The sequence below is a fragment of the Epargyreus clarus genome, unplaced genomic scaffold, assembly GCF_041222505.1.
Source record: "Epargyreus clarus isolate Ecla_fem2 unplaced genomic scaffold, WU_Ecla_fem_2.2 ptg000018l, whole genome shotgun sequence".
Classification (NCBI taxonomy): Eukaryota; Metazoa; Arthropoda; class Insecta; order Lepidoptera; family Hesperiidae; genus Epargyreus; species Epargyreus clarus.
The window spans coordinates 3,523,569-3,543,841 of record NW_027332226.1 but is presented as its reverse complement, the minus strand read 5'-3'; the positions used below and the strand labels follow the sequence as shown (position 1 = coordinate 3,543,841).

Sequence of the window (20,273 nt, the reverse complement as noted above, 5' to 3'; positions counted from 1 at the left end):
TGGTAAGACCAATTTTCGACACTGGTGCCATCTACCACTGACATTCCAATGCAGGTACAAATTTTCCGTTTTATGTATGTTATATTATTTCTTTAAAATGCGGGCGAAGCCGCGGGCACCACTAGTGTTTATATAATATTCTATGTAATTTATCTAACGTAGTTATAATTAGGCTACTCTATCGCTTTAACTTAAGTAAACCTGTAATGATAGATGCAACGATAAATAAATGTTATAAAATGTAGAAACATACGGGATTAATTTTGACTCTCTTCCCACGACACAGGTGCAAGATGTATCCTAATACCATCCCCATGAAGAAAGGCGAGGCTCGAGTCAACGTATTGAAGTAGTAGTGCATCCTAAAGTTGCCCATTTCCGACATACGCCTGCAAGAAAGATAATATTACTATTAGAAAAGTAAGAAAGATAATTATATTATTCATGATTCAGGATAAATGAGGCTCATAACCAGTAAGCATTTCTGATATTTTTGATAGCGTATTTAGATTATTTATATTGAAGAATAAAAAATAGCTATTTAAGGATAGCTAGAGAAAAGAAATTAACTCAGAAAAAATGTTCATACGTCATTTAAAGCGATATCAGAATCAGAATCCTTACTAATATTATAAATCCGAAAGTAACTCTGTCTGTCTGTCTGTCTGGTTGTCTCTTCTTCACGCCTAAACCACTGAACCGATTTTTAATGAAATTTTGTACAAAGATAGTCTAATACCCGAGAAAGGACATAGGATAGTTTTTATCCCGGAAATTTTTTTATCCACGGGAACTAGGGATCGCGATCTAAGATCGATTAATCGGAGAATCGATCTTTTGGACCAAAAAGTCGATTATTTTAATCGATATTAGTAAGGATTGAATCGAAACTATGCAATTGATCAAGTGATCTTTACCAAAGTTGTTGTCCATGAGCCCATGAAGGTTTCAGAGTTGGTACAACCAATTTTCGTCAGACGGCGCCACTGTCATTCCAATAAAGGTACGAATTTTTAGTTTTAAGTATGTTATTGTCATATTATTTTATTTTAAACGCGGGCGAAGCCACGGGCAAAAACTAGTTATTAATATTTCTAAGTGCAGTACAAAATATCATTAATTAAATTATAATTGTAGGTTCTGCTATATTTATCATGGAAATGAAACCTAATGCAAATTAATGCTGCTACGTCTAGTATTTTGCGACGCCCTCTCAGGGCATCACATATAGCTTATATTCTATTAAAGTTGTGTGTGTATTTTGCAATAAATAAACCCTACCCTAGAATATAATTATAATTATTTATTCATTTTACTTACGAGAAAGCAATTGTACCAGCAGGTAGCTTCATAATAAAGTTAAATATAGTGGATGCAGTGAATATGGCCAATAGACCCCCAATTAATGCTGTCCAAGCAAGCTTCTTGTTGCCATTCAACACCCAGAAGAGTACTATGGGCGACACTATGTACAGTTGGATGTCGATCGCTATGTACCACGATTGGGGGAGACACTGGAAATGAAATTTTAGCCGTAAATTAAATAAAAATAGATAATAACACTTCACAAAGCCATTCGTACTTTTGAAGTCAAACTACAAAGGGTTCTACCAACTTCAAAATTCAATTCTATTTCTTTAATAAAATGTAAGACATATTTACTACTAACTAACCAAATTCAGTGGATTAGCCCAATTCTGTATATGCAGTAGCGTAGTCCACCAAAACGTTCTACACCTCTGTGTATTTCTAGCAACCGTGTCCCAATACGGCCCATCTGCTATCCGATGGAAAAAAGAAGCTTCTAGAAGCACGATCGCCGCGAGAATAGGAAACATGCGCACGAGTCGGTGGAGATAGAACAAGTGGAGTCGTTTGAGGAGTTGATCTGAAATTGATCAATTATAGATCAAAGTCAAGCTGAAACTATGAATAATTTTATCACCGTAGACTATTGGTATTTCAATAAGCTAGATTGCAACATGATGCTTAATCGTAATTGTAACGTGCTGGCAGGTTATTATTTTGAATAAAATAGTTCAGTTTAAATTACAATCATAAAACCTGTCAAATAGTAGTTACTATACTTATAAACATGTACAACTGAATAACAGACTGACTGATTCATCATTAAAATATACGGGAAAGGCTAATTTTATAACTTAAGCAACGATTAAACTAATTCAAACTACGGGCGTTAAATGAAAAATTTTAGTTTACATGTTCACCCAGATGTTCAACCAGAAATATAACTTACTTAGATATAGTCAAAAATTAAACCAAAAGTGTGAAAAACTAGCACGGCAGAGCTGCAAACTAAATCTGGTAATCAATATTATTAAATACCAACTTTTAACAAATTAAGAGTAACTTAAACAAAAGAGAAATGAAAATATTTTTGTTTTATTTTTTTCGGAATTATGATAGGAATTATCTATGTGATATAACTAATTCGGCTTATATCAATCACCAGATTTTGCAATGTTTCCAGTATTAGTGCCAGGTGCTCCTATATCTTATCGAGCTATAGAATGCTTCACGGGGTTTTAATTATGATAATAGATAAGCACAAGAATTCTTACATAATCGATTTATCTGTAGCGCTTTAGACTAATTATACGACCACACATTAATTGAGGTAAAACAAAACATCTCCCCCATACTTCATAGTGAAGGTAGAAATATCTTATTAAACCCACTATTGGATAGCTGTTTTTGAAACTTGACGGAATCCTTATGGAAGGAATTCTTAGAGGATGTTAAACGTGTATAGTCCGGGCGGTGCTAGTCCGCTTTGAAGTTGTTGCGAGCTGGTGTAGTCATACAATTTACTATGGCGACGAGATTCATTTCTATATTCAGACTAGCAGTTTTAAGCGGACTATACTTAATATATCTTTGACTCACATCCATTAAATCTTCCAACGGTTGTATAGACGAGCAGAACTCCAGATATTGTGAAAAACGTGTCTACAGTAATAGGCGCTGTTGTTACCCAGAGCCCGTCGAAACCCGTCATCCACTGAAATGTACAATACATAATAATTAATACAAGATCAAGTGATAAATATACCATGTACGCACCAAGCATTGTTTAAATACTATTACGGTAAAACGTATTACGTAATTTATTAATCGATGTTATTCAATGAAAATTAATGTTAAAATAATTATAGTTTTAAAACTAAACACCACGCCAAAATCACACAAGAAAAATCGTTAATCCTGATTTCTGACGATCCTGATCAGGAGAATGGGATAAAATAATTAAAATATTATAACAATTTTAAATTATTGGACCGTTAAAATTGGGTAAAAATCGAGTTCAAAAATTCCATTACATACATACATACAGGTCGAGCTAATAAAAGCGTGGTAATTAGACTAGACTATCCGTTGTTGGTTAGTACTACAGTATACCAAGCCAATATCAAGTACTTACCGACCATACATCCATCATATTGTAAGTAAAATCGAACATGGTGAATGAGTGACCGAGGATGACCCACATCATAGCGAGCACTCGGATGCCGTCCAAACATTCCAGTGTCCCTCTACTGCGCTTGAACGTCAAGAGACGATGCGTATTTGTGTAGAGAGAGAATGATGTACAGATCGTGTTCGCTGTTTTCAGATCTATGGAGATATATTAGTATAGATTATAAACCAAGTGTCATATTTCTGAAGATATGATAAGACGGATAATCATAAGATAATAGATTAAGCCATTATATTTGGCGTTTTACGCGCGTGTACTGCACCGAATTAGAAACAATTAAAGGCTAAATTACTTATAATGCAGTTTTCTAAAGGGTTCAAGTAGTTTCCAAGGCACTTAGTTTCAAATTATCTTTATGTTACGGAAATAAGCACATAAGCTTAGAAAATATAAAAAATAACATTATCCCAAAAATATACTTCAATGTTTACTTAATACATGTGTAAATAAGCTTAGACGACATTAATTTAGAGACATATTTAATATTTTTTATACCTCTCTTTAGTACCAAAGTGTGATTGAGATCGTAGCAAGTGCTCAGTAGCGTAAGAAATCCAATGAGAGAGAACACCACACTAAAACAACGTAAAATAAATTTTATTTCAATCTTTTTTTATTTTGGTGGTGACATCACATACATATATGACTGTCTATATAAGATTTACAAATGGTATAACTCTTTACATCTCGACTTCACCGAAGTGCACGTTAGTGTGTAATAACATAAGTGATAAACGCTATGTGTTCTGATTCACACATTCCGTGACTAGCATCCGGTAAAACACCAAACATAATATTATAGATGTCTATACCTGGTAATGATCGCTTACCTTACCTTACGTGGGGTAACTATAGATTACGTAGTAACTATTTATTAATCTGTGCTATAGGGCAACCCACCAATTACGCTACCCATTTTGCTTCTTCGATTAAATTAAAATATATTTAGGAAGTGTTATATGTATTGAAGTATAATAGGTAATAAGTATTGAAAGAAATTTAAAGTGTTGAATAAAAAAACGACTTACGCAGCAACAGTATCTACTGCCACCCAAGGTTTATCATTGGGCAGTCGGCAGAACTCCTCGTTAAATTTGAATTCCACCGCGCTCACATTAAACAACAATGATGCTATCGCTTGTTCTGTCGTACAGGGTTTGGGTATGCATACTGCGAGCCTAAATACCATCCCGGAAAAGGCATCAATAGCGCCAGATCTGCAAAGAATAAATCCACTATTGAATAACACATCAAATCAGATTTGAAAAAATATAACACTTATAATTGTGGACAAACAATCATTACATTACATTACACTATCTGTTTTTTAGCTTTTTAACGTTTTTTGAACTTCCGATCAAACTATCAAGTCTAGAAATTAACAACAAACAAGTTTAGTAAAAAAATAAAATCTCACCTTTCATCCTCAAAACCTGCGGCCGTCCGTGCGTTGGACATAATCGTATTATAATACTGAATCTTCTTCTGTGTTTCTTCATCCAGCTTCAACTCATTTGGGTCGAACCATCTGGACTGTTCTCGAAACTCTGGCCAATGTAGGTCTTGGTCCGCAGGTACCTGGATGAAGCAGTACTTCCCTTCGATCCTCATGTCCTCCACTTCTTCATCAATCCCAAGACATTGGTAATAGTTGCCCAAATCAACGAGATTGCCGTTGAGAACACCACGTGGTATTCTTATGCCAGCGTCCAGAACTACATACATAGATGCGGAAATTTAGAGAAATGTTTACCACCACTGATCTACAAAATCATAAATGACTAAATATATTAAGTTGCTTACAGCGAAGGAATAACAACGTGTTGTTCCTCGATATATAATTAATTTGCTCTCGACACGATTCGGCGTCCAAAACTCTTTCATATAAATCTTGATCAAAAGGTCGTCTTACATCTTGAGGTTCTAATGCTAATCGACCGTGTACGACGTTAAAACAAAGAAAACATATTATTGCAATATGTATCACTCTAAACTCCATTTTATTTACTTGGAGTATTTTTTCTTATTAATTAACAGGAATACATAACACTTAACGAGCCCATGTGAAATACCAAAATAAGGTTTTAATATTCGTTAACAATATTTATCGTTATCATTAATTTCAATGTTATCTCCAAATGGATTTTTCCGAACCTAAATTCAGTAAGCACATTTTTCTATCTCATAATAAAATCAATTCATTACATACATAAGATAAAATTATGATATCTTATATATATTGTAAATTTAAGAAGAATTATTATCAATAATTCTTCTTAAATTTACAAAAAATACGAAATAAAATTTACAAATACATGGTTCAGACCGCGACTCCGCCTGCCTGGATCCTAATATTTTTTGCGCCCCTCTCTCATTTATTCACGTTCGCACGTCGTGTCGACGTGTCGTGTCGCACATATGTCGTGATTTAACGTCAACTGCGTTTTAAAGATTATGCACATCGACATGAAGTGAGCAAAACGTTGAGATCCATAACCGTATATCCGTAACAACCTCAAATAGGATTCAAGTCTTAAGGTCGGCATCTAATCTAAATCTTATAATCTTATCAGGTTTTTTTTGTTGTACTAATTAAAATAATCATTTAATACAACAACTTCAATATATTAATTCCTATATCTTGTGATAAGATGCAGATTCCGATACAAACTACTTCAATTTCTTTATACGTATTATATTTATATTAATCCTTTTTGGAGGTATTTACGATGGTTTAAAATCGACACTGGTTGGTCATTAACATGTTTTTTTTTCTACTTATCCATATTAAACCAGCCCAGTGTATCTCTAACTGTGAAGACAGACCCCTGCACAGCAGTGTAACATAAGATGTGTTACAGCCAGATTTTTGACCCAATCCAGCGAAATGTCTGACTTAACGTCAAGTGCCAAGGAACTCCTAATTTAAAAAATACGATTAGACATTCAGCGTTTATATTTGTTATTTTTTTTACTGGTACATACTGAAATTTTATTCATGGTATAATATCGAAAATAATACCAACAAAGACCACCAAAATTCTGTACTTATCTGAGGGTTAACTTTAGCCATTCCAATATATTTTGGTATAGAGCATTATAAACAAAAAAGATTTTATATCAATCATTTTATTTTAATACAATGACTTTCATTTTCATTTTGGTCCTACACTCTTTCGCATAAAATCTACTAATTAATTATTAAATATTAATTAACTATTGTTACATAATAACTTAAGCACATAAACATATCTTTGAAAGACAATGCGATATACAATGCGTGCACTAATCAGGTACAACTATTTGTTATCCTTTACACCCCTACGAACTGAGTGTCAGAGAAAACTAACCTAATTCGCCCAGGTCTGCTTATGAGATGAGTCTTGGAAAAATTAGTCAGTTGTGGATGTTAGTTTCAGTTTATCTTCTGTTACCTGAAAAAAGTTTTTTTTTTATAATAGGGTATTGTGAAACATCGTTACCTGACTTGATGGCCCTTTATGAAGAGTGCTTCAAATGATTATTTATTAACAAACTATATTTTTTATTCCTAACTTATAAAACGAACGCCTTAAAAACTGGTAATTTATAATTTTGTCTATCCGCGCATAAACGCTATCCGCCTTTTGTTTGACTCGTGCTAGCAGCGTATAGCGGATAGAGTATAGACGGTAGCGTATAGCGTAGATTAGATATTTAAAGGATAAATTAAATAAAAACCATCTTAATCCTTGGGACTGGAATCGTCTGTGATCAGCTTCAGGAATAACTCCTGTTCTAAATTGAGTTGGTTACAGATATACACGGGTTGCAGCGACATCTTATCATGACTGCATGATCTTTTGCTTGATAGATCTTATATTACAAGAAACTCCAGACGTTTGTCTATTTATTAGTAAATTATCGATTACAATGACTTTCATATTATAATGTACCTTACATACCTTTTTCCATGGAACTTTTTATTAACATCATCGCTGGCGAATCTATTAAAACTGTTGCAATGAAAGCTACTATAAACGTTATCGATACATAGGCGAAGAATAAAAATATCTGAAACCAAAAAAATACGAGTAAAAATTGTATGTTTAAGCATTATGGTGGTTTTAACCGATTGCAGAGAGAAATGTTTTTCGAGTAATGTAAGTATGACTGTCTCATTCTTTATCACGCCTTGCATCCGAAAGGACTTAACGGATTTCAACACGTGAGGTGTCGTTTGATTCGCCTAAATTGTAGGAGTGACATCCTTACTATTCCTTACTAATATTATAAATCCGAAAGTAACTCTGTCTGCCTGTCTGTCTGTCTGTCTGGTTGTCTCTTCTTCACGCCTAAACCCCTGAACCGATTTTACTGAAATTTTGTACAAATATAGTTTGAGACCCGAGAAAGGACATAGGATAGTTTTTATCCAGGAAATCCTACGGGAACTAGGGATGGCGATCTAAGATCGCTTATTCGGAGAATCGATCTTTTGGACCAAAAAAATCGATTATTTTCATATCATAATCGATTATATGTCATATTATTTTCTTTTAAACGCGGGCGAAGCCGCGGGCAAGAACTAGTAAACTATATTTTTAAGTGGACTAGTTTTTTATTATAATATGTCATATATATCATCATATATTATGACCAAACAGAATCAGAATCGTAGTTCTATACAACGTTTATAAACGCATTTATAGCTTGCGTAACGCGAATACGCGTAAAAATATGTTTTTCTCTAACACTGATATTATATCTTTTCATTTACGATGACTGATTAATATGGCGTGAGTGTTTTGATAAATGTTTTAAATATCTGTTTAACCATCCATAACATTTAATTAATTACATTCGTAATAAATATAAAATATATGAATTAAACAAACTATACTCACAATATTCAGGGGTGAGAACCAAATCGGTTCCGTGCGTGTACCGTTCATCGTTAAGATCAGCGAGAAATGGAACAGGTACATCGCGTATGATATCCGAGATGGCAGCTTCCACACTCGTAAAGATAAGAACCAGTTCACTGGACCTGAAAATTTGTGAACTATTAATATGTATAGTTCAGCGACAGAAATCATCTTGATAGATTGATTTATTACAGTGTCTGTAAACAATATTAATTTTACAAAAACAAACACGTTTTTAATTTTAATTTTTTTAGACTGCGGAGGGTAATGTTTTCCGAGAGTAATATGTAGATCTCATTCTTGGGCACGTCCGACAGTTCAAACGGCTGAACGTATTTACTATTTAACATATGAGATGTCTTTGGATATTTGTAAATTACGGGTGTAACCATAGGCTACATCTTAAGATATCAATCGTGCAATCTACCCGATGGTAAGTGATTACTGGCCGACATCTGTAACCAACTCCATCAACAACATTGATTATAATCAGCCGCCACGCACACGCTCCCACCGAAATACTAGAACTGTTTCACTTTAGAAACGTGTGTAGGGGTGGCACCCTCCTAGTCGAACTATAGTCCCTATCTGATTTCATTACAGATAGTATAGCAAAATATTTATAGTTAAATAATATCCTTACCCCCATAACCCTTTGCGCAAGCGAATATGATCCACCCCATCGCCGCAGCCCACATCGGTCTCAGTAAAGTGTTGTAGAGAATGTCGAGTACTCTGTTATTCCAGCTAGCTTGCAAGGTTGGTAGCACTGCGTACGCGACGAAACCGAGGATAGCCAGAGAAAACACCCATAGGAACGTGTTCAGCATCTGAATTTGATTTTTTTTTTTTATAATTATACCTAAACGATGAGGCAGGCGGGCTACCTGATGGAAAGTAGTCACCGTCGCCTATGGACACTTGCAACACCAGAGGAGTCGTCAATGCATCGCCGGCTTTGGAGGAGAGCTCTTTTTACACCTTTTTTGAAGAACCCCATGTCATAGCGCTCCGGGAATACCTCAGAAGGAAGTTCATTCCACATCTTGCACGTCCGTGGCAAGAACGTCCGTGCAAACCGAACCGTGGAGGACCGCCACGAGTCCAGTTGGTGTGGATGGAACTTCATCCTTCGGCGAGTGGTGCAATGGAGGAATGGTGACGTAGGCACCAGGTCAAATAGTTCCTCGGAACACTCACCATTGTAAAGCCGATAGAACACGCAGAGGGAACCTATGTCCCTCCGCAACCTTAAAGGTTCTAACCGATCGGAGGCCCTGGGGTCGTTGACGATTCGGATCGCGCGTTTCTGCACGGAGTCAAGTGGGTTAAGTTGGTCTTGGGGCGCCCCTGCCCAGAGATGGGAGCAGTACTCCATGTGGGGTCTCACTTGTGCCTTATACAACAAAAGGAGTTGCCCCGCAGTGAAGTACTGCTTCGCTCTGTTTAAGACACTCAGCTTTTTTGACGCCAACTTGGCCTTGGCCAGATTGATGACATTAAGGTAACAATCGAACATGCGATCCACCTAGTAAGTGTTAACTGCCGCCTATCAACTGTACCGACGCTTTGCAATCTCTGAGAACTAAGTTGGAACTCCTTATGCAAGTATCTCTGTCATTCCACACATTTGAAAACTAACAGATATAAGAAATAGTCAATTTTTTTTTAGACACATAAAGACATAACTACAATATGGGAGTAAACAAACTTTATTGCAAGCAAGCTTTTGCAAGCTTTTAAGTAACGCACTACAATTTTATTTCCCATCAACACTTTGTATTACAATACATGACACACTTTATTATAAAAATACTTACATGTGAGATAAATAACCGTCGTCTCCTATACAAATGTAACAGGTAACCGTACATCATTCCGACTATAAACGGCGACGCCCGAGTCAGCGTATTTATGTAGTAATTCACAAAGTAGTAAATCCTTTCATCAATACTTGGGCTGAAAGAAAGAAAAACTATTATTAGAGCATAAGGTGGTAAAGACGTTCCAACTCGAACCTCGGAAGTAGCGATGCATCTGTGATTAACTTCAGGAAGAGCATTTATTCCATACGAAGTTGGAGATCGGCTTTAGTTGAAACTTCTGTTCTACATGAAGTTTTTTACAGATACCCATGGGTGGCATTCAGACGGGTCAGTGATATTCAAATGATATTCTTTTTGGGAACTTAAGTCAAATAAAAATAAATAATAAATAATCCAACAGACTTATATATCACTAAGAGTAGAACAATTAAACTAAATTAAATAAATTTCAGTTTAGTAGAGTATTATTAAGTGGAGCTCAATCTATTCCACTGGACCTTCACAGTTATGTGGTACAAGGACATTTATTAAAATTATGTTGTACTTTATAGTACATATAAGTCTGTTATATTTTCTTAGTTTTTTTAGTAATGACCTATTAACCTTCTTTTAATAGCATATCAAGTTATATCAAAGTGATTGCACATCTAACCTAACCTTTTTTTTATACATGGGGAAACCCATCATGCCCCTCTCAGCCGCGGGGAAAGCGGAGAGGATATGCCGGACTCCTACCGGCTAAAACCCCATGGTGTTCCTCTGTCCGCCCATTGACGGGACTGCGGGTACGCTAAAAACATTCGTCCGCGGTCCCGACGGCGCCCGCCCACAACCGGGCCCATCTCTGGGTGGGATGGAGCTGGAGCTACTCGATCCCGACATCTTTGAGGTGCGCGCGGGAACACCGCGCACGGCACCTCGAGGCTTAATGTTATTTTGACGCAGGACGCCCCCGTGTCCTCCGCCAAAGCCTCCGTACACCTTCCCCGCCTGACGGAACCATTTTTAGTCCCGACAAGGGTGAGCCGCTCTTAATCTGGACCCTCCCCACCAAACCTATCCGGTATGGGTATTCCTACCGGCATAGCCTTGGGGATCGTAGGGCCACACGAGCCCCTCCACCACGACAAGGTGGCAGCTCCTCGGAGGGGACATCTAATCTAACCTAACCCAACCCAACCTTCGGGAAGTCGGTAAAACACATACATGTTCACTCACCCCAACCCAGTGAAGCTGGCGGTGAATCCCATGTGGAAGCAGTAGAGACCAGCGGCGGTGAGCACGCCCACCAGCGTGGTGGCCAGCGTGGCCCACGCCACCCGCCGGGCACCCGTCAACACACCCACTAGTGCCAGCGGCGACAGCATGTGGAGCTGCACGTCCACTGCCAGGTACCATGATGGACTTATGCACTGGTGTTAACAGCAGATAGTATTAGTAGTAGATAACTTGAGGTTGGTGGTGCCACCGGAGTCGAATCTTTATGGTTATTTATGCCTCTTAATAGCAGTGTTAAGGAGGAATGAGGATTAACGATTTTCCTTGTGCGATTTTAGCGTGGTTTCTAGTTTTTAAACTATAATTTATTTTTATAATATAAGAGTAGCAGACGAGTATGCAGTCCACCTGATGGTAAGTGGATCCTGCCGCCCATGGACATATGTAATCAACCCCAGATAGGATTAGATATTTCTACCTGAAGTCGACCACAGATGCGCCGTTACCCCTGAGGACGAAGCTGGAACGCCTCGGAAAAGTATGTCTCCCTTACTACACCCTTCAAACCAGAACACATCAGCGCTTAACACTGCTGTTATGAGGCAGAAATATGTGTGGCGGTGTTGCCACTGGAATCGAACTACTAAGAGCTCTACCACCTTCTAACAATTATACATTCACTTCATCTCAAAAATAAATGAGTTTTTTATTGAATTATTATTATGCAAATAAAATGCTTAACATCTTCGGCGTATGTTTTGATACTAAAATGTTCTTCTTAATTACTTATATAGATTACACTACTCCCTTATATAAGTAGTAATTATCATAGAAAAAAAAAACAAAAATCCAAAGGCTTAAAAATATAGCGTTTATCATTGTAACAAATTAAACGAACCCAATGACACCTCCTCATATGTTGAAATGTTTCGAACCATTTGGGTTTGGTAGTGTGTGCCAAAAATATTATGCTTGACATACATATGTTAGAAAACAGTACATTCTACCAAGAAATGGTGAATTTAATTTCACAAATCCTTTCGAGCTAGCATTATACATTTCAAATTATAGTTCTTCGAATTTCATTCATTCATATGCCAGTATATTATTTAGGATAGGGATTGGATTTCACTCACAAAGTTTGGTGCGCTGATATAGTTCTGAATGTACAGGAGTGTTGTCCACCAGTAGGTCCGACAGTGTTCCGTGTTTAAGGCCACCATATTCCACATCGGGCCATCCAACCAGCGATGGAAAAACGAGGCCTCTAACAGCACCACCGTGGCCAGGATCGGGAACATTCGCAGCAGGCGGTTCAGGTAGAACAGGTGGAGATTCTTCAGGAATGTTACTGGAACGACAGAATTTAGCTAATGTTACATTTAGGCAGTCTTATCATTTTGAAGCAGTCTTAATGACAACAAATTCTTAACAAAATCAATTCTTAATAATTCCTTACTTTTACGGCAGCGGGAATAAGAGATAATATCTTTAAAATACTCAGATTTCTAGAATATAAATTTTCGATAAGGCAATCTTGTGAGACTGAAAATGATGGCTTATACAGGGATCCCGAATTTATTCCTTTTTTTGCCTTAAAGCGCCGCAATAATATCATTGAATGAAATAAAATGCAATTAAATTTTTGTTAGCAATAACGCATTAGTCTCGTCAGATTTTTCATCAATGAGGAAGGTATATAAGGTTCCTTATATCCAATAAGGCCCATATGATAAATTGTTACACCGAAAAGTATGAACTCAGACTTAATTTTTATTTTATTATTATGAATGCATTATTAAAGACGTTCCACCGAACAAGTGGAACGCGTGCGCATCGATCGGAGAGTACGATCGAACTGCCAATGACACTAACCGCCCCTCCAGTGCTCGGTGTGACGTCATGATATCATATGACTTTATGACATTATTTATTTATTATTAATTTATTTATTAATTTTATTTTAAAACTGTTTGCGAGATTACAGCTTGCGCCAATGCCTCACAAACGCAATAGTAGTAGTTATACAACTACCGGACCGGAACACGACCTTGATTGAGATGATCCGGTTATCGCTTATAGAATACAGGACTTGAAGTTTGGCGCGGACTATACCATACGGCAGAAAAGTAAACGGTGATGCCGTTTCAGTTAAATCAATAGAAAATAGACATAATTAGAAATAAAAAATACACGAAATAATCAAATAGTTCAATCATTAATTAGGAACCAAAATATAATTTCTAATACACAGTAAAAACTTACCCGATGTAAATTTCTCTGCTGTTGTAAATACGATAAGCAATCCGCTTAACATGAAGAAAGTGTCTACAGTAATGGGCGCCGCTTGGATCCATAGTGCTTGCGGCGATGTTAACCACTGCAAAATTGAATAATATCCATGTATGTTATCCAGACTTGCAGAGAAAATAATAAATTAAGATTTTTAATTCAAAATGGTCTCCGAAATTTGCCAGCAAAAAAGGTCCTAAGTATAGTATAATTCTAAGTATAGTATAGTCCTAAGTATAGTATAGTATAATTTTTTCTTGTTCATAAATTCGAAATTACATAATTAAATTGCCGCACAGGAAATCCCAGTTATTTTATATAAATTTAACCATAAACAATAAACAGTTAAATATAAAAAAAAAGATACCGGCCGAATTGATAACCACCTCCTTTTTGAAGTCTGTTAAAAATATGAAATAATAAGGTAGTATCTTATATCTGGATAAGATACTCGTACATTACACTTTCTGATATTACATCCGTCACATTAACATCACATCTACATATGTGCGAATTTCATTAAAAGTTGTAACAAATTCATAATTAACAAAGTGGATAATCCCTAAATACTAAAAAATTGACTTTTCTTAACAACTAATTAATTTAATTTGATGTAATTGCAATATTTTTCAAATTCTGAGATTATTTTTGAGATGATAATTTATTCTTTAACTCTTCTTTCTTTAATTCTTTTTTCACGATATTATGTTTGCGATATAAATCAATAATATAGCTTTTATATAGACATTTGTTAATTTTCATGTTTATAATTGTCTTGGCACTTAGACCTATACCAACTTGAGTTTGTATAATATCTAGCGCACTAGTGTACAGTATGTTGGAGATTCAATCTTATATATAAAATTCTCGTGTCACAATGTTAGTTACCGTACGCCTCCGAAACGGCTTTACCGATTTTCACCAAATTTTATATGCTTATTCAGTAGATCTGAGAATCGGCTACGACCTATTTTTGATACCCCTAAGTGATAAGGGTTGTTCACCCTTAACATTGTTTTATTTATATGGCAACACAACGTTTGCCGGGTCAGATAGGGGTCGTTCAAGTATAACGTAAGCGCTTTTAGGGGGCAAGGGGTCTTTGCTTTGCTTATTTTGGATGACATGGGGGGTAGGGGAGTCTAGATGATGATTACGTCATCGGTAATTTGTTACTTGTTTACACGAATGGCGACCCTCACATTGTCTTTACTTGAAAGCGAAACGCATTTTCGGGATTGCCGCAAATCATGCATACGTTTAGGCATTTTTAAAATTAATAATTATAATATAAAAAAAACAAAAAACAATACATTAATTGAAAAATGTTTACGTAAGCATGGGGGAGGGGGTAAGAGCTTTTCTTACTTTTGCTGACAAGGGGGATGGGGGAGTAAATAATTGTAATAAATCTGCTTACGTAATACTTGAACGGCCCCATAGTAAATACATAAATAACAGATGTTACATACATGGAGGAGATCAAGATTGTTGTAAAAATACGATTGCGTGATGAATGAGTGTCCGATGATGACCCACAGCATCGCCAGCACCCTCACGCCGTCCAAGCACTCTATCGCGTTAGGATTCGGTGTATACTTCACCAAACGACGTGTATTGTTGTAAACAGAGAAAGACCGGTACACGATGTTCACGTTTTTTGGATCTGAAATATATAATTTGGGTATAAAAATATGTTTATTATCTAGTACGTACTAGTAACACTAGTAGTAGTACACTCATTAGAAACCAAGTAGGAGATATAATAACTTAAAGTGAATCAATTCGTTAGAACCTACGCATCGAAATCAGTTGTTCCTTTCCGATCGCAAACGATTGGAAATTTTGAATTATTTTAATTTGAATATTAGTTTTATTTTTTTATTAATGTCTATTTCGGATTTACGTCAGGAAGAATGAAAAATTTAACCTAGTAGCCAAACTTAACAAACAGTACTCTGTTAAAACCTTAATGTAACATTTATTGAATTATAAAATTGTTTAAAATTTACTTTTAGTCGAATCCGAATGGCTTGTACAACGGTATGTAATGTACATAAGTACAATTAGATTTAGTAAAGTTTCGAGGTAAAATACCACCGCGGCACTTATTCTGTTTCAGTAGAACGCAGTAACAACGTAGCGATGTCTGTGGGCGTGACCACTTAACATCAGATGGACTGCACGCTCATTTACTACTCCAATATTATAATAAATAATAGTTAAAAAAACTAAAAACACACGCTTCTATTGCTAATCGAACTAAGAACTAGAAAATAATGTTTAATGACAAACAGTTTAAGAGTAAAGAGTTTCAATTTAGAGTAAAAAGCGTGGGGTGCTTGATATTTTAAATGTTACAATCATTCTATTGGGAATTATCTATGAGAGACTAGTTATGAACCGCAGTAAAATCCACCCCACGCTTTTTACTCTGAATTGAACACAAACCCTAGTATACTCGTATTACGTATATCAAAAATACAAAAACCCTTCATGTTTTAATATATCACAGATTTTTAGAATAAAATTACCTCCTTTTAAAATAACTGTATACCATACATCCACGGAAGTACTCATTACCGTCAGCAAGCCTATTATAACGAACACCACTCTGGAATCATGAAACAATACTTCCTATTAATATATTATTATAGTTACAATTATACGACTAATTTTTACATGCTTGTTAGGAGTAAGTAATATTTACTAATCTATGGTCTATTGTTACTGATGTCATAAATCAAGTTCTTCTACAGACTTTTTTTTATAAATTGGAAATAACGTGCACCTGATTGGTGGTTATTGCAGCTCATAGAAATCTGTAACAGTTCAATATAGACCAGGGGTGCTATGTCTGCCGATCACAGTAACATTTATTTTCGAATACCAAAGGATCTTGATTTGGATTCATATGTGATATGATTAGCAATAGTTACTTATCAAAATTACGTTCAAGCCACTTGTCTCATAGGTATAATAAAATGAGTAAGGCAGTTACAATCTAGCTACACTTCAATATAAGTGGGATACTTATGTTTTTATAGTCAGACGTAACGTCACTGATATTACTTTCTGTAAAATCCGTTGGTATTTCAATGAAAAATAAATAATAGATACTCAAATAGCATTATAATCGAGTATTAATTGCATGTGCATAATATGTACTGGAATTTCGGAATTATAACAAAATGAAGGTACTTATAATATGTCTTATTTATACGTAAATAATGACTGCATTAAAAATGTAACATACTATTCTTAATCCAACTGATGCACAACCACACCTTTTTGGCTTTCAATTAGTGATATATATGACTGCTAAGTTGTTAATTCGAGGTATAGTAATACAGTAGGGAATGGAAGCATTAATCTTGTAATTAATTAAGTCTTGTCTTAGAGTTGGCACAGAATGTGTAGATATCTACATCTAATAAGGATCATAGATGTTTATGGACAATATGATTCGTTATTAACAGGGTCATTACAATTTGATTGACGATGGTAGACATTGATTACTTACATTTAACAATTAAAATAACATTCATAAAACACTTACACAGCAATCGTATCTGCCGTCGACCATGGTTTGTCATCTTTTAAGCGGCAGAATTGTTCCGTATATTTAAACTTGCGCACAATTGTCTGCAAAAACAGCTTAGTACTGCATGGCTTAGGTATACATACTGCTAATCTTATGCTCAATCGATCTAGGTAAGGAATGTGTGGTACTGTTCTGTTGAAAATAACAATAAATATTATTAAGCTATGTACACTCTGCACACAAATAAACTGCTTTCTTTGCACAAGCATGGTGTCCAGTCAGGATCCATTTTCGCCACTCATAGAAGTGCATACAAGTGGAAAGACACTTATTGCAATTTTATCCATTATCCTACAACAAAGTATGAAAAACGATCTCACCGTACATGATCTCCCAAATCACCTCCTAAAATATTTATGTATTGACTTTTTAAAGCATCCAATTCTTTCAAACGTTCTGCAACTTCTTCATACAAGTGCAAATTCTCTGCATCTAATGTGGAGAAGGCATCCAAATTTTTTAAATGTATCAGGCTAAAGTTCTGGTACAACGGAATCTTCAGCATACAATACTTTCCTTCAATCAATACTTTACGTACACTCTCATGTATGCCTAAACATTCATGGTAGCTGCCTAGGTCAATGTTATTGCCTAAAAGGATGTTTTTTGGTACCCTCATGCCAGCATCCAGAACTGTAAACAGATAAATATATTAATATATAGATTACATAACATTTTTTTAACTCCAAATAACCAATTGTAGAATAATGAATATTAATATTTTTTATTCTGTGTAAATATTAGTTATTTACTAAATAATCAATTATTATAATATAATAAGTAACAAAAACTGACTGCTTAAATATAATAAATAGAAAAAATAAGCACTTCAATAATTGGTTATACTAAAATATTTAAAATAGGAATCTTGAAATATTTTAGGATTTTGGTAGATTTAGTACTGGTGCAGTCAGGTAAAACCAAAATAAGATTAGCCACATATCAGGAAAAGCAGAAAAATTGAATAAAATAACTGACATATACTTACATCGTACCAGCAATAAAATATTACTTGTTGTCAATAACAATAGTTGTGATAAGCATTTAGGGATACTCAACACATCTTCATACAATTCCGTATCAAATGCTCCATTATGTGGCTCTAGATCCAAGTCTTCATAACCTTGAACAATCAATGTAAATGTGGTTATTAGAAATATAGGTAAAAACTTTTCAGTCTTCATTTTGAAGGCAGTAAACTACAACTAATGTATATACTAATAAATTAACGATTAAAGGCTTCCCCACTCTATAGATTAGATACCTAAGTCAAGTATATAGGGAAATATGTGATTCATTTTTTATCTTATCACGTGCATCAGCTCCTGCAGTTATGATTTCCGGATAGCATAAAAGAGGAATTATTTACATTAAAATTCTGCATTACCTTCTGTATCTTGTACTTCAAACTGAAGTCCGCTTTGTCCGCTCTGAAGTTTTTGTGAGCAGATATAGTCATACAATTTGCTATGGCAATGTGATTTATCTCTATATTCAGAGCGGACTAGCAGTTTTACGGGGACATCATCAAATATACGAACAAGAAATATTTTTTAATTTTGTTATACATAAAATTTACAAATTTATCTTACTTGTTAGATAATTTAAGACGGCCAGTGATTATTCTCCATCTCACCATATTCAATGTGCTTATTTGGTTCATATTCTTTCCTGAAAATTAAATTATTATTGTATTACAAAATGAAACATCATAAAGAACTCATATTTGTAGATATCCTAAGAACTATATTAAATTATGTATTCTATTAGCTACAGAGAAGAAATTTTAAAAATAGATCAATATGGAACTTTCTATTATATTTGTTTATATATGGTGAACAAGCTTGCACTCCACTTGATTCACCCATGAAGCCACGAACATACAGATGTTCCGTACACAAACTTCATACAGAATGACAAAGAGAAGAGAGAAACGAATACAAACGAATGACGGAAAGTTTTCCTCTTCTGAGGACTAACATGGTTGTGTCAGAATTATGATAATGAGCTACACAATAACTTATACATCTTATTGCTATTTTTTGAAAAATAAATCTGAACACTAAGTGAAAATAAAGAAAATTCAAATACAACAATACAATGCCTACGCATCACATTATAGTCAAATGTATGTATGTATGAAGGGTAGCCCTTATAGCAAATACTGGAAAAAAAAAACTTGAAAATAACTGGGGGTCGCTGATACAAGAAACTGCTATTTTTCGGCATTTTTCACTTTTCTTATTGAAAAATAAATAGAAATTCGGTAGTACGGAAATCACCATGTTTTTTTTTATAATATAATAGTAGCAGACGAGCATACAGTACACCTGATGGTAAGTGGTTACTGCCGCCCATGGACATCTGTAATCAATCTCAGATAGGATTAGATATTCCTACCTGAGGTCGGCCACAGATGCGCCGTTACCCCTGAGGATTAAGCTGGAACGCCTCGGAAAAGTCTGTCTCCCTTACCACACCAATCAATCAATCATCAATGTGCGAGTTCATATCGCATTTGGCTAAATTTATTTTATTTTCAAGAATGCCGGTGACCTGTGCGTCTACATAAAATACATAAATTGTACAAGTAAAGATATGCCTCGCAGTTTAAAAGATTATAGGCCTATACTGTAAGGTACAGAGAAATTGCCATAAAACCTAAGTTAATAAAATAAGTATTAAAGGTTGAGTTTAATACATCGTTTTAACAGAAGTTTAGGAAATCTCGAACTGACATACAAATCAAAATATTCGCTAGTAATAAATTATTAAAAAAGAAATAGTGAACTTACCTTTTCGTGCATGATATTTATTACAACATCCATTGCATATGACGAAAGTAACATTAATTGTTTTCATTATTTATTAAGTTTTAAAGTGGAGCAAAACAAAACAAAATAATGTCACTGACACACTGACACTGT

The 20,273-nt window shown here is 35.2% G+C and overlaps 2 protein-coding genes across 3 annotated transcripts in view; both read right to left on the bottom strand.

The window, feature by feature from the left end:
* LOC140749617 (uncharacterized) overlaps window positions 1-6,899 on the bottom strand; it is a 19,108-nt gene extending 12,209 nt beyond the window's left edge. Inside the window, exons 1-9 of the mRNA XM_073082724.1 lie at window positions 6,850-6,899; window positions 4,917-5,262; window positions 4,528-4,716; window positions 3,995-4,074; window positions 3,443-3,636; window positions 2,908-3,022; window positions 1,674-1,888; window positions 1,321-1,514; window positions 254-389 (exon numbers count right to left, since the gene is read on the bottom strand). Coding sequence (XP_072938825.1) covers window positions 254-389; window positions 1,321-1,514; window positions 1,674-1,888; window positions 2,908-3,022; window positions 3,443-3,636; window positions 3,995-4,074; window positions 4,528-4,716; window positions 4,917-5,224 — 1,431 coding nt within the window. The 5' untranslated portion in view covers window positions 5,225-5,262; window positions 6,850-6,899. The remainder of the gene's footprint in view (window positions 1-253; window positions 390-1,320; window positions 1,515-1,673; window positions 1,889-2,907; window positions 3,023-3,442; window positions 3,637-3,994; window positions 4,075-4,527; window positions 4,717-4,916; window positions 5,263-6,849) is intronic.
* Window positions 6,795-20,273, bottom strand: LOC140749493 (O-acyltransferase like protein-like). 2 transcript variants are annotated; one of them, XM_073082560.1, is made up of 15 exons: window positions 20,142-20,273; window positions 18,939-19,017; window positions 18,335-18,469; window positions 17,667-17,979; window positions 17,302-17,478; window positions 16,277-16,356; window positions 15,215-15,408; window positions 13,716-13,830; window positions 12,587-12,801; window positions 11,451-11,644; window positions 10,227-10,365; window positions 9,050-9,236; window positions 8,386-8,528; window positions 7,444-7,552; window positions 6,795-6,933 (listed from the first exon to the last, which is right to left on the bottom strand). In XM_073082560.1, the coding sequence occupies exons 4-15, from the start codon at window positions 17,963-17,965 to the stop codon at window positions 6,920-6,922; spliced, it is 1,866 nt and encodes a 621-aa protein (XP_072938661.1). In that variant the 5' UTR covers window positions 17,966-17,979; window positions 18,335-18,469; window positions 18,939-19,017; window positions 20,142-20,273; the 3' UTR covers window positions 6,795-6,919. The 2 variants fall into 2 exon arrangements, with proteins under 2 accessions (XP_072938661.1, XP_072938662.1); XM_073082561.1 differs by lacking the exons at window positions 18,335-18,469; window positions 18,939-19,017; window positions 20,142-20,273 and having other exon boundaries at window positions 17,302-17,473; window positions 17,667-17,807.

Coding starts and splice junctions, on each gene's coding strand:
- LOC140749493 (XM_073082560.1), bottom strand. CDS start 17,965: ATGAGGGTACCAAAAAACATCCTTTTAGGCAATAACATTGACCTAGGC. Junction 12,802..13,715: donor AGCAGAGAAATTTACATCGG/GTAAGTTTTTAC, acceptor CTGTCGTTCCAG/TAACATTCCTGAAGAATCTC. Junction 11,645..12,586: donor ATATCAGCGCACCAAACTTT/GTGAGTGAAATC, acceptor TGTTAACACCAG/TGCATAAGTCCATCATGGTA.